This window comes from Glycine max, chromosome 8, assembly GCF_000004515.6.
Source record: "Glycine max cultivar Williams 82 chromosome 8, Glycine_max_v4.0, whole genome shotgun sequence".
NCBI lineage: Eukaryota > Viridiplantae > Streptophyta > Magnoliopsida > Fabales > Fabaceae > Glycine > Glycine max.
Genome location: NC_038244.2, coordinates 45,730,051 through 45,742,222, shown reverse-complemented (window position 1 = coordinate 45,742,222; position 12,172 = coordinate 45,730,051). Strand labels below are relative to the sequence as shown.

General features: G+C 33.3%; 1 protein-coding gene across 1 annotated transcript; it reads right to left on the bottom strand.

Annotated features, from left to right (window-relative positions):
- Positions 1 to 6,626: 6,626 nt before the first annotated feature.
- On the bottom strand, positions 6,627 to 8,904 carry LOC100777346 (cell division control protein 45 homolog). The gene has a single exon (XM_003532230.5). It carries the CDS (start codon positions 8,690 to 8,692, stop codon positions 6,914 to 6,916), a length of 1,779 nt encoding a protein of 592 aa, XP_003532278.1. The 5' UTR covers positions 8,693 to 8,904; the 3' UTR covers positions 6,627 to 6,913.
- Positions 8,905 to 12,172: the final 3,268 nt, after the last annotated feature.

Sequence of the window (12,172 nt, the reverse complement as noted above, 5' to 3'; positions counted from 1 at the left end):
GTCAGCACTCCTGATATAAGTAAAACAAACAAACAAATGCTAATAATAGCTTATTCATTTTTGTATGAGAAAAATATATATATATATTACACAATCCTTTGCCGTGATCCTCAATTGATGAAGTAAAATGAAGACATTCCTATAATTTGTGCCCAAAAACTAAAAAACAGAAATTTCACTATATGGCAGTGAAAAATAAATAAGCTTGAACCCTCCCATGTTCGTGTTTGTAAGTCAAATAGGCTTCACATGCATGCACGACAATATTATATTTGATAAAATCAATACCACCAATCAGGTTGTCCATGGTTAAGATTTTTACCTCACGTCATAAGAATATGATTATCAAAGCAAATGCACCTTTAATATAATTACGGATTTTGTGGGCAATTAAGATATGCATAATCTAAATTCCAACTTCCATACCACCTACTTCAACATTAACTGGTATCAGGTTATACAAATACAGCATACTAGGAATCAGAGATGGAGAATGAATGAAGAAACAAGAAGCTTGAAGATTGAGAATACTAAAAAGGAATTATATTGAAAAATTGACTATGAGCATATACAGTTATGCTCTATTTATTGAGCTTATTAACAAATTCTAACAAAGTAACTGATCCTAACGGAATGGAAAGTAACACTTAACTAATTACTTCTCTCTTAACTACCAATAACATCCTGTAATGGAGCACGTTCAATAAGGTTGGTAGCTCTAAAATACTAGGTTACACCTCCTACCCCTCACATATATACTAATAATAAAAAAAATAAAAAATCAAAATTAATTAAAAGTTTTTAAAACACATTTAAATAAAAACCTTTCAAAAGGATAAAAGACTCACATTTATTTTTTTAACATCATAATAAAACTTGTCTAAATAAATAATAAACCATCTCGTCTCAAAATAAGGTTCTTCAAGACTTCATGTAATTAATATAAAAACATATACCTCAATGTCACATCCTATCAGAGCATCGTGTTCCCGTGTCCTCTAGCATGAGATTTTTCATAGTTATTCACCTAACCATTTGCTCCCATGAACACAAGGTTCAACATCATCATGAGATCCAAACACAAACAGCACACGGGGAGTGAGTTATCACATTCCTAATTAATAAAGAGAAACAAGACAACATGTAGATATACATATCATATAAACAAAATATAACTTACTTAAACATAGTGCTCACGTCATTCCATCACTTTGTCGCGTAACATTACATCACAACACAACACGTCTTATTTATTTTCACATCATTCATTCATATACTCAAGGATCAAAACACAATATCACTAAATCAATCAATATCGATCAATACACAAGTGTTATGCAATAGATACACTAAGACTAAATCCTATATGCAATGTAGTACATGTCAGTGAAAAATCTCGTCAGGCGCCTAAGAGTACATGACAAGACAAACCACGCACTAGTAAGTCAGGTCACTCTCACTAGGTAAAATCATAGGGAGACCAATCGGGGTTACGTTGTTTTGCGAGAATGTTCCAACCATGTGGGATCGGCACAAGCTGAAAGGAGCACTCAAACCGGGTGTATTTACCCTCAAGGCCTACACTCCGAAGAGTCTGTTAGGGCCTCTTCCTCCTGATTCAAGTTCAACCCAAAAAACATTTTAGCACGCAGACTTTATCTATGAATTGTACAAAACATACGACTCCTCAATTTTTTTCAAAATAATTTTATCTCGTCATGCTTGTGATTAAACTCGTCGGGTCCCCTCAGTGATTCCCATCACAATACTCGTTGCGCATTAACTCGTCGCCCTTAAAGGATCTTATAGTTGTGTGATTGTACTACAATTCAATGCACACAACATCTCAATGCACATATATATTACAAGTCAATACATACTCAATTTTTCACATACATTCGATCTCAATCACAATGATATAATCTCAATTAAACATGTTATCACACCTCATGAATCATATACACTTTACCTATGAACTATGCAATACACATGACTCCTTAATTGTTCTCAAAAAAAATTTATCACATCGCACTTGTGATTAAATTCGTTGGGTCCCCACAGTGGATCTCATCACAATACTCGTTGCTCAAAAATTTGTCGCCCTTAAAGAGTCTTACAATTGTGTGATTGCACAATTCACAACTCAATACACACATCTCAATACACATGTATTTCACCATTCATCACAGGTTCATTTGTCACTTACTCACAATTTGAATCACAATTTCATAATCTCAATGTAACAGTTTATACAAAATGTTTCTCACAATATGGGAAGTAAAACCCTTCAAACAATTCCACACAATCATATTAAAATCAATGAATCAAATTATAGGTCAAAAATATAAAAACACCAAAAGCACTCAAGTTTATCAACCAATTCGTATTAGGACATCAATTAGTCAATCAACACAACAATATTATATTTATAAGTGTAAAGGAAAATTATAATTCAATAAACATCCCAAAATAAATCCCAATTTGATCCCCTAGAGATCCCTACACATGTTCATTCTAACTCTAATTGCGATGGAGACATCCCTTACCTCTAAACGGGCATTTCTAGCAATTTCTTGAGATTCCCTGAGTTTTTCCTCTTATTTGCTCTGATAGGATTTTCAAACGTTAGAGAGAAGGAGAAACGATTAAAGTCTTCATTTTGTACTATCTTCGTGCAATTCACTTTTCTCTCTCTATGAATATTATTTCGCAAATCCCAAAGGTGAAGGTGTGTAGAATTGAATTGCAAACCAAATGTCTAAATTACACGATGATCCAATGGTTAACGAGTCTAGAATCGTAGTTTTACTAGACAGGTTTTGAGTCTCTACGAAAAAGAAAAAGCTACAATGCGATAGACATTTCTCTTAGCTCTAACATTTTTTCACAATTTTCAACGGTGAGAATGCTCAGAAATGAGTTGCGAACTTGGTGTTGAAATATCACGACAATCCAACGGTTAATGAGTCCAAAATCGTTGTTTTACTAAGACAGGTTTAAGTATATGCGAGAAAAATAGAGAGTTTTAGGAGGAAAAAAGAGAAAAAAAAAATAGAGTTTTGAGAGGAAAAAAGAGAAAACGAAACTGAGAAGAAGAGACGTAAAGTCTATCGTCAGTTTAAAAACTGACCTAACATGTCTCTATTTATAGTTAGGGTACTCACAACCTATTATTTACTTTATTTATTTATTTTTATTTTATAAAAAGAAACTTTATTTTATTTTCTATCAAATAAATAAATTATTTTTTTTCCTTCAAACCATTATTTTAATTATTTTAATACAGTTATTTTTCCTTATTTATTTAATTATAGAAACCTCACCATTTTCTAAAATTATTTTTTTAACTAAAAAAATCTTTTTAATTTATTCAACATAAGGGCACATAAGGCCATTCCCCAAAGTTCAGCACTCCATTATTTGCTTTTATTATCATCACCCTATTCACAGGCAATATAATTAGCAATTAATATATTTGAATAAATACAATCTTAATGAAAAAAATGAACTATAATTGCTGAAAGTTACCCATGTGAATTCATTGTGTCATCAATCCTTCTCTGAGATCAAAATATTAGCTATAATATATTCAGTATCTATCACTTCCGATGATGATCTCAAACTCAGGCCACACATTGTTGCTTTCAACTGTATGGTAATGAACTAATGATATCAAAATGAAAACGAACAAGACACTAAATAGCCAGTAGCCAAATTTTACAGTAACCTCTAATGACCTGTTTGTGTTTATCTTGTAAAAATGTCAAGCGTGTTAAGACTTACAGTTTCTTTGCCGACACAAATTCAAATGTTGTCACATTCATTCCTTTTTATTAAGGATTAGATTGGTATGCATACACAATATTATAATTAATTTAATCATTTTTTACTTAATCTAAAAGTAACTAATATTTTAATTACATTATCAACAAGCAAATAATCCCTTGTAAAGTATGCAAATCTTAAACCACTGACCTATGAGACTCCAATGAGGTGTGGTTCCAGTTTTGGGTGCACAAACAGGTGGAGAGTTTTATCTGCTGGTGAGCAATTTTATGCTGAGTGCCAACTCACGATCAATAAACTGAAAGTAAGAAAGAACATCAGAGGAGCCAAATTAAAGGAAAGAAAATTAATGAACTCATTTAAGCAATTTAGCTATCTGGTATCTCTCAGAGCAATACCGTGCTTGTCTGCAACTACTACAGAACTTATCTCCTTTCCAGGTATCACACCAATTACAAAGAGCAGCTAAAAGTAAGAACAGACTAGTGAAATAGAGATAGATTTGGAACCATTGAACAACAGAATATTTTGATGAAATTGCTTGAGTTATGAAGCACTCGGCAACATCTCTTATAATAATTTAGATTGAGGTACATTTAATAGAAATAAATTGAAAGTGTAGACTGGAATAATGATAATCCATTAGGACTATTCAGCTTTGCTAGACTTCAATTCCCTAGAAACCAAGGGAATGTTAAACAGTTTCCAATTATTTCATGGATGTGCATACATGTACTCCAAAAACCTAAGTCATAAAAAAATGTTAATCCACATATCTTAATGGGCAAGCTGGCCATATATTAGTTATATGTTAAATAAAAATTACTGTAGAAATAATGTGGAAAATCACAATAATAACGATACAATATGAGTGGCTTGTTCAGGACTTCAGGGTAACTAAATTAAGTTTGAGATTGGAATGTAACAGTATTTACCTTTTTTCCTAATAAAAGCATGGTGCCACTATGAAGCAGTTACAGAAAGGAGGATGAAATGTAATCACTCTAACTCATGCAGCAGTTGCTGACACTAGCACTCACAACAATGAGACAATCAAGAGCAAAAAGCCAAAAACAATCATAATCAATAGACATAATAAACATGACTAAGGTCCCCAAATAAAGATCCAAACAGAAACAGGAACTTTCTTCACCACACCAAAGCAAAGGAGCTCTAAACAATTTATGAACACCTGTTTTCTTCCAGGGGGCATTACCCCAAAATGTAAACCTTCATAAAAGTCACAGAAAAAATGAATTTACATATGCAGTTTAACAAATATTATATGATGAGATTCGAAACCATTATGACAATGAGTAAACTAAACTCCACTTCCAGCAGGTCTGTATCTCTCATTATAACCACAAAAGTCAAAGTTTGACAGGCTTGCAGGCGGCTCCATGTGATCAAATCTGTCCAGTTGGAAATCGTCAAGGAAGTTATCACTGTAGGAAAAAAGACCTAAAATTTACCAAGGGCCAGAAGATAGTTTGTAGCAAGAGACATAACAATTAACAAAGTAGTTGGCCCACCAAAAGTTTCATTTGGAACATGAGACCTAAGATATATTACTACTCCCTTTACAGAAACCATAGTTCAAGATGCTTCATTGGAGTATCCATTGGTATTCATAATGCCCATACCTGAACTTTAATTTTTCTTGAATATTCTTGGGAAAACACCCTAAGATAATTTTTACAAGATAGAACTTATGTCTGCTATTCACATATCCTTATTAACTTCCTTTATTAACAAGTTCAATTTAGGGTAGAAGGCATTGCAATACTTCAAAAGTAAAAAAAAAAAAAAAAAAAAAGATCAACCTCATTCTAACACAAATAATTGAAAATTTAGAACTTCAATTGTGAACTTTATCCATGAATATCTTCCAGTTCAATTAAACATTGCATCCAAATTGCAATAAAGCATATGTTTACAATTTACATAAAGAGTATGCTAACTTATTTGGGGGAACAAGAAAAGTCAAATGAAGATGCTATGAATCATCATATAACAACCTTGAGAAAAGAGTCATGTTTTGGTGCAACATCAACCACCACACACCACTTATTCGTAATTTCAGGCTCAGACACAGCACTGCAGTTCAAGAAGACACTTCCTAAGAACCAGCTCTAATCAGAAATTCAGCACCATCACAGCTTCGCAATGAACCTAACATCACCAGCGAAATATGATCATGTTGATCCCTGAGAAGACATTTCAGGGAAGGACACATGAAATCAACTGGCATCTGATGAAATGCATTTTCCTTCTTAGTTGATGCAAAAACCTAGCAGTTCAAGGCTTTAATACAACACAATACACAAGGATAACACAAATTATATGCACATTGAATCATAGTATGAGACATCAGCTTCATACCTGAAGCAGGAATTTTAAAGGCTCTCCACAAATGTCACACACAGATGACCTCCCTGATGGGATTAATCAGGGGGTCAAGGTTAGCCAAGCCTATTATTCACATCAAAAAACAGATCATATAACCATCAGAAATGGATTTATTTAGTTTTCAAACCTTCAATACAGGAAATATCAGTTATTGACCCCTTTCCTGGAACTGTAGTTCAAGATGCTTAATTAGAGTTTTCAGTAGTAGCCATAATGGACATACATGATCTTTAATTTTTCTTGAATATTCTTGGAAAAACACCCTAAGACAATTTTTTACAAGATACAACTTAAACTCTTTCTGCTCTGCACATATCCTTACTAAGTTCCTTTGTTAAAGAAGATTAACTTAGGGTAGAAGGCAATGCAATACTTCAAAAGACATATTAACCTCATAGTCTAACACAAATAATTGAAACTCAGGCACTTGATATTCAAACTTTATCCATGATCTCATTGTTTCAATTCAACGTTACATCCAAATTGGAATTAAAACATTAGTTTACATGAAAGTGTCAAGCTAACATATTTGGGAAAACAAGAAAAGTCAAATGAATATGCTATGAACCATAATACAACTGACTAGGAAAAGAGTCATGTTTTGGTGCAACATCAACCACTGCACATAACTTATTAGCAATCTCAATCTCAGGCATGGCACTGTGGTCAGAGAAAACACTTCCTTGGAGAACCAATTCTAATCAGAAATTCAGCAGTGTCACAGCTTCTTGGTCAACCTAACCATGAATGAATTTACAGCTGAAGCATCCAGAACAATCCATGAGGATTCAAATAACTCATGAAAGAACTCAGTTCCAATCTCCTCTGCTGCAGTCCTAAACGCAATCCCAAACGCATTGCCTTGAGCCCCACCCAAACGCGGCCTCCCACAAACCCCCACAATCAGCACCTTCCCTGGCTCCTGAGACACACAAGCACAAATCAAAGGCTTCATTTTGGCCCCCTTCTCTCGCAAAGCATCCATGATAAAATAACAGAACTTAGTCAAAGCCTGCGGGTACCCCAACAGCGTAGCATCATTTGAATCCTCTAGCTTCAGCCACCGGAAACTCCTCCCACTCCTTATACACCCATTCTTAGTAATTGCAGCACTCCCTTGCCTTAAAATTGCTCTCTGAATTTTAATGGCATGATGCATCCCAGTTCTCAAGTTGTCAATATTGTTCAAAGACAGCGCATCATAGGCCACACCAAACTGCTTAGAAGCACAAGAACCATCAGATCTAACAAAAGACTCAAGCAAGGCAGTCACACCATACACCACATCCGCAGCAGAAATCTTAGAACTATACTTGAGAGTCCTAATGAAACTCCTGTAGTAAAAATCAGTGAGCCCATACTCAGGCAAAAACCTCTCAAACTCCTTCTTCATCTTGCGCTTAACCTCCAAATTCATGTGCTGAAACTTCTGCTGGCAATCACCAAGAGCAAACCCCATTGTCCCGAACAGAAGCTTCAGCTTCTTTATCCCGTTCTCACTCCACGTCTTCAACTTGGTGGCAATGTACGAGGAGCACATCATGGAGTCAAAGAGGCTCCACTCCTGCAACAACATAAGCCTCGGCTGGTCCTCATAAGTAATCCGCAAAGAATTCGGGGCACGAATCTTGGTACCATCCTTGAGAGTAACCGAAGTAACCGCATCCAGGTTACCAGAACTGTTTATGTGCTGCTCGAGCTCCATGACTCCATCATGGTACCTCTCGTCACTCAATCTCTCGTGCACAAACTGATCCGTGAGGGAAATGCACGCGATCCAGAGCAATTCGTTGGTGTTCTTCCTGAGCTTGTCAGCGAGTTCATACATCAAACACCCGGAGGGCTTCCCGTGAAACGTCCCCAATTTGTAATAGCCTTTCTTCAGCTTCCGGTAGAGCTTAATTGGATCTTCATCATCACCATCATCATCATCCTGAGGGTTCTTCTTTCTCCTTTTTCTAGATCCAGTCCTTTCAGAGCCGGAGTCGGAATCCGAATCCGATTCGGACTCAGATTCGGAATCGGAATCAGAATCGACGGTGGTGGCGGCGTTGGCGAGTGTGGTGAGGTCGAAATCGTAAGCAAGATCGGATTGTCCCTCGTCCTCTTTAGTGAAGAGAACCACAACGGCGTCGTTCTGGTCGCTGAGGTTGCGGAGGTGGATGGGGCGGTGGCTGTCGACGACGAAAACGCGGGCGTTGGAGGGGAGGTTTAGGGTATTGCTGAGGTCTCTGTGGTTGCCCCAATTGACCAAAACGACGGAGAGAGGCTCGTCGTTTGAGGAGGAATTTGTGTATTTGTGGATCTCATGAAAAGACGACACAGGGTAGCACGCGTATTGGATGGAATCGGATTCGAGGATGTGAAAAATGATTTTCAGAGCGCAGAGAGAGTCGACATCGGAGGTTGAGGGGAAAATGAGAACCGGAGAAGAGGAAGAAGATAGCGCGGTTTGGCGAAGCTTAGCGTAGAACGACTCAACGTTTTGCTCTCTCATAGTAACAACAATTTAAGCAGCGTTGTTGAATGGTTTCTGTGAAGAAGGGATTTTTCGATGGGTCATCTCACTCAGAGTAGACAAGTTCTTTGAAATTTCTGAGGGTAATGTAAAGAAAGAAAGAGTTTGAATTCAAGTTTCTCAAAACTGAAAACGCAAAATCAAAATTTTGAAAATTTTCGGATACGCGCCGCGAAAAACTTTGGCGGGTTTGCTTGATGATTCGTAATTTCGCTGTGAATGTGATGAGAGAATTCAGAATACTGTGCGGGGAGGTGTAGGGTAGTGGAATAGGGATCAGGTAAGAGCCTCACATTTGGATTTTGGATGGAGACTGAATTATTAACTACTAGGATTTTTTTTTTGTCTGGTTTTGCTTATTTATGATTTATTCGTTTCTCATCATCATCTATCACTGAATAATTTTAGAAATTAGTAAATTAAAATAAGAAATACAAAAAAAAGTCGTATTTTTGGGGAATTTTTTTTATGTATATCAATTTTATAATATACGATTTTTTAAATAATTGTAAAGCAATGGAAACAGGTTTTCTAATAAGTTATTTGGTATGTTTGTTTTGTTAAGCTCAGTTGAAATTGAAAATAGTTTATTTTTCTAAACAAAAAAAAATGTTTTCGGGAATTTTTTATTATTATTTTAATGTTACGTTATTTATTTTAATTTTTATGATAAAAAATAATTACTTTTCAAAGAAATGTTATGTAAAAATGTTAAATTTTAGCTGTAAAGAAATAAAATATCATTTAAAAAAATTTGTTGAAAAGGAATGAAACACTTTAAAAAGAAGAAAAAAAGTAAATAAAGGTAATAAAATGCATCTATTGCTTTTAGAAGTAATATATAATGATATATATATATATATATATATATATATATATATGATAATTATTCTTTTTAGAAGGATAGAACAAAATCATCAAGTCCTATAGTATAAAATTATCAAAAAAATAATATAAATTTCATTTAATAGAAAAATTTATAAATGGAAATAAATAAATAAATGTTATTCTAATTTTTAATGTGATAAATAATTTAAAATGAATTAAAATGTGAAAACTTATAATTATTTAAAAATACGTAGTTACAAAATTTCAATTACTGGTTAAATAGTATTTAATTGACAATCATTGGAGAAAGATTGAGTTATCATTATCGTTGGGACAATGTTATTATGAATGAGTATAGCAATATTTTAGTTTGATGATTAGGAGACGTGCAAATATTTAATTTTTAACATGTAAATATTTTGTGGTTGAAGAATTGGGTTATCTTTTCTGTTCATATTGAAAAAGAAATTGTTTGTTGAAACACAAGTATTTATTTAGAAATTTATTTAAGTTAAATAATTATTTTGATCTTTCAATATGTAAAGCGTGACAAATTTATTTTTAAAAGATAAAAATTTAAATTTTTAATTCTTGAAAATGAAAAAAAAAAGTGTGACAAGTGAAAAAGTCTGTGTGGCACATTGAATCACTGTTTTACACGTTCAGAGACGAAAATAATTATTTATCTAAAATATAATTTAATTTTCATCTTCTTTTTTTTAATCGTTACAAATATAACAACATTACAGTAGATACTTAAAAAAATAGGAAAACAACATAAGTTAAAATAAACATAATAATAAGCATAATATTATGTTTATTATTATGTATGTTTGTTTGTCTATTTATTGTAATATTATGCTTAGAACGATTAAAAAAGGAGAGTAAGATCAATATTAAATTATATTTTGTGTAAATAATCATTTTTCTTCCTGAGTGTGTAAAACACTAATAAATTCGTCCCTACATGTGTCACTAGTCTCTTTTAACAGTAACGAATGAATATATTTATCGTATTTTTTTTTTCACTTTTGGACATTAAAATTTGAATTTTTATCTTTCAGAAATAAATTTGTCAGCGTTTTACACATTTATGTAAAAAAAACTATTTATCCATTTATTTATTTTTACTTTGAAATAATGAAACATATGAAAAATACATCTTGACATCCAAATATTAGTAGATACTTTTTATTTTGACAAAAAATACTAATAGACACTTAGTGAAAGAAAAATATAAGTATGATAAGTGATATGATATGATGGAAAGAAATAAATAAATAAATAATGAGAGTTATTATTAAAGTGTTTAAAATATTGAGATGTTAAAATATCACCACCAGTGAAACATAATCTTTAGCCAATATTGACAAGCTATAGCATGGATATGTTTAAAACAAATTTTATTCATTTTCACGCTTGATTTTAACTTTTGTACTCATACCTTTTATTTTCTACCTCTACATTTGATTAGCTAGTTACTAATAACATAATAATAGTTTCCCTCTGCGATAAAATGCGAAATCCAGTCCTCATTTTTTACACCAAAAAAGGATGTCCTCATATTTTATATTCACTTTGCTATCCAAAATTCCAAATAATCTAATTATGTGCAGCTGGGACTTAGAAATTAAACAAAGTGCATGCATGTATCCTACATTCCTACCATATTATGGTTACAAATATTTCACATAATTAATAATTTGTTTATAAAATAATAATAATTAATCACGTAACATTGAATACGTAGGGTAGGGCGTTCTTCTTCTTCTTCATTTTTGTGTTAAGCTTATAATGAATTTTTAATTCAAGCAGGTTAAGTGAGTAAGAACTGAGAACTGATATTAGTCAAGTTACTGTGTTCAAAGATTGGATGGATTCAGATAATGATATGATGAATCACAAGCCAGGCTAGTCAGCGATTTTTTTCTTTTTTTTGCAAAAGCTGGTTTTTTTTTATTTAAGTTTAATTTGCGAAAACTGGTGTGTATTTTATTTTTGAATTAAAAATGTTGTGGCATTATAACACCTCCCCCTTTTTTTTCTCTGACCTCATAATTTCGAATGTAATGAAAAGGCAAAACACACTTGAGCACACACAAGTATCAATAACGCATGTAATTGTGATCCTCCAGCAGTATTCAAATCCTATATTCTCATTAGAAAAACTAGAATTTTATTTCAAGCAGCACATAACCATTACATGACACAACATATACATATATACATACCACAAAAGATACATAGCTGCATGGAACACAACCAATAAAAGCCATGCAAGTTATTTATTTACTTATTTAGATATATCACTTTTTAACTCTCATGCACTTATATACATATATATATACATATATATATATATATGAATCCAACTTTGGTCATGGAACGGTGGGGGAATTGCCATGGCCTTCATCGTCTACTTTAGGAACTCCTTGGTAATAAGGCACGGCCATTTTGTCATTTTTGAGCCACAACCAAGGATGAAGTAAAATAAATGGCCAGAGCCCCAAAACCCCGAAATGCTGAGGCTCGTACAGAAGATCATTATCATTATGATGACCATGATCATTGTCTTTACCTGGGAAGCCTCTCTCTGCAGTTGCAGTGCCATTCAGAGTTGCCATAACAAAG

Excerpts from the sequence above, each read along its gene's own strand:
- LOC100777346 (XM_003532230.5), bottom strand. The coding sequence starts at position 8,692 with ATGAGAGAGCAAAACGTTGAGTCGTTCTACGCTAAGCTTCGCCAAACC.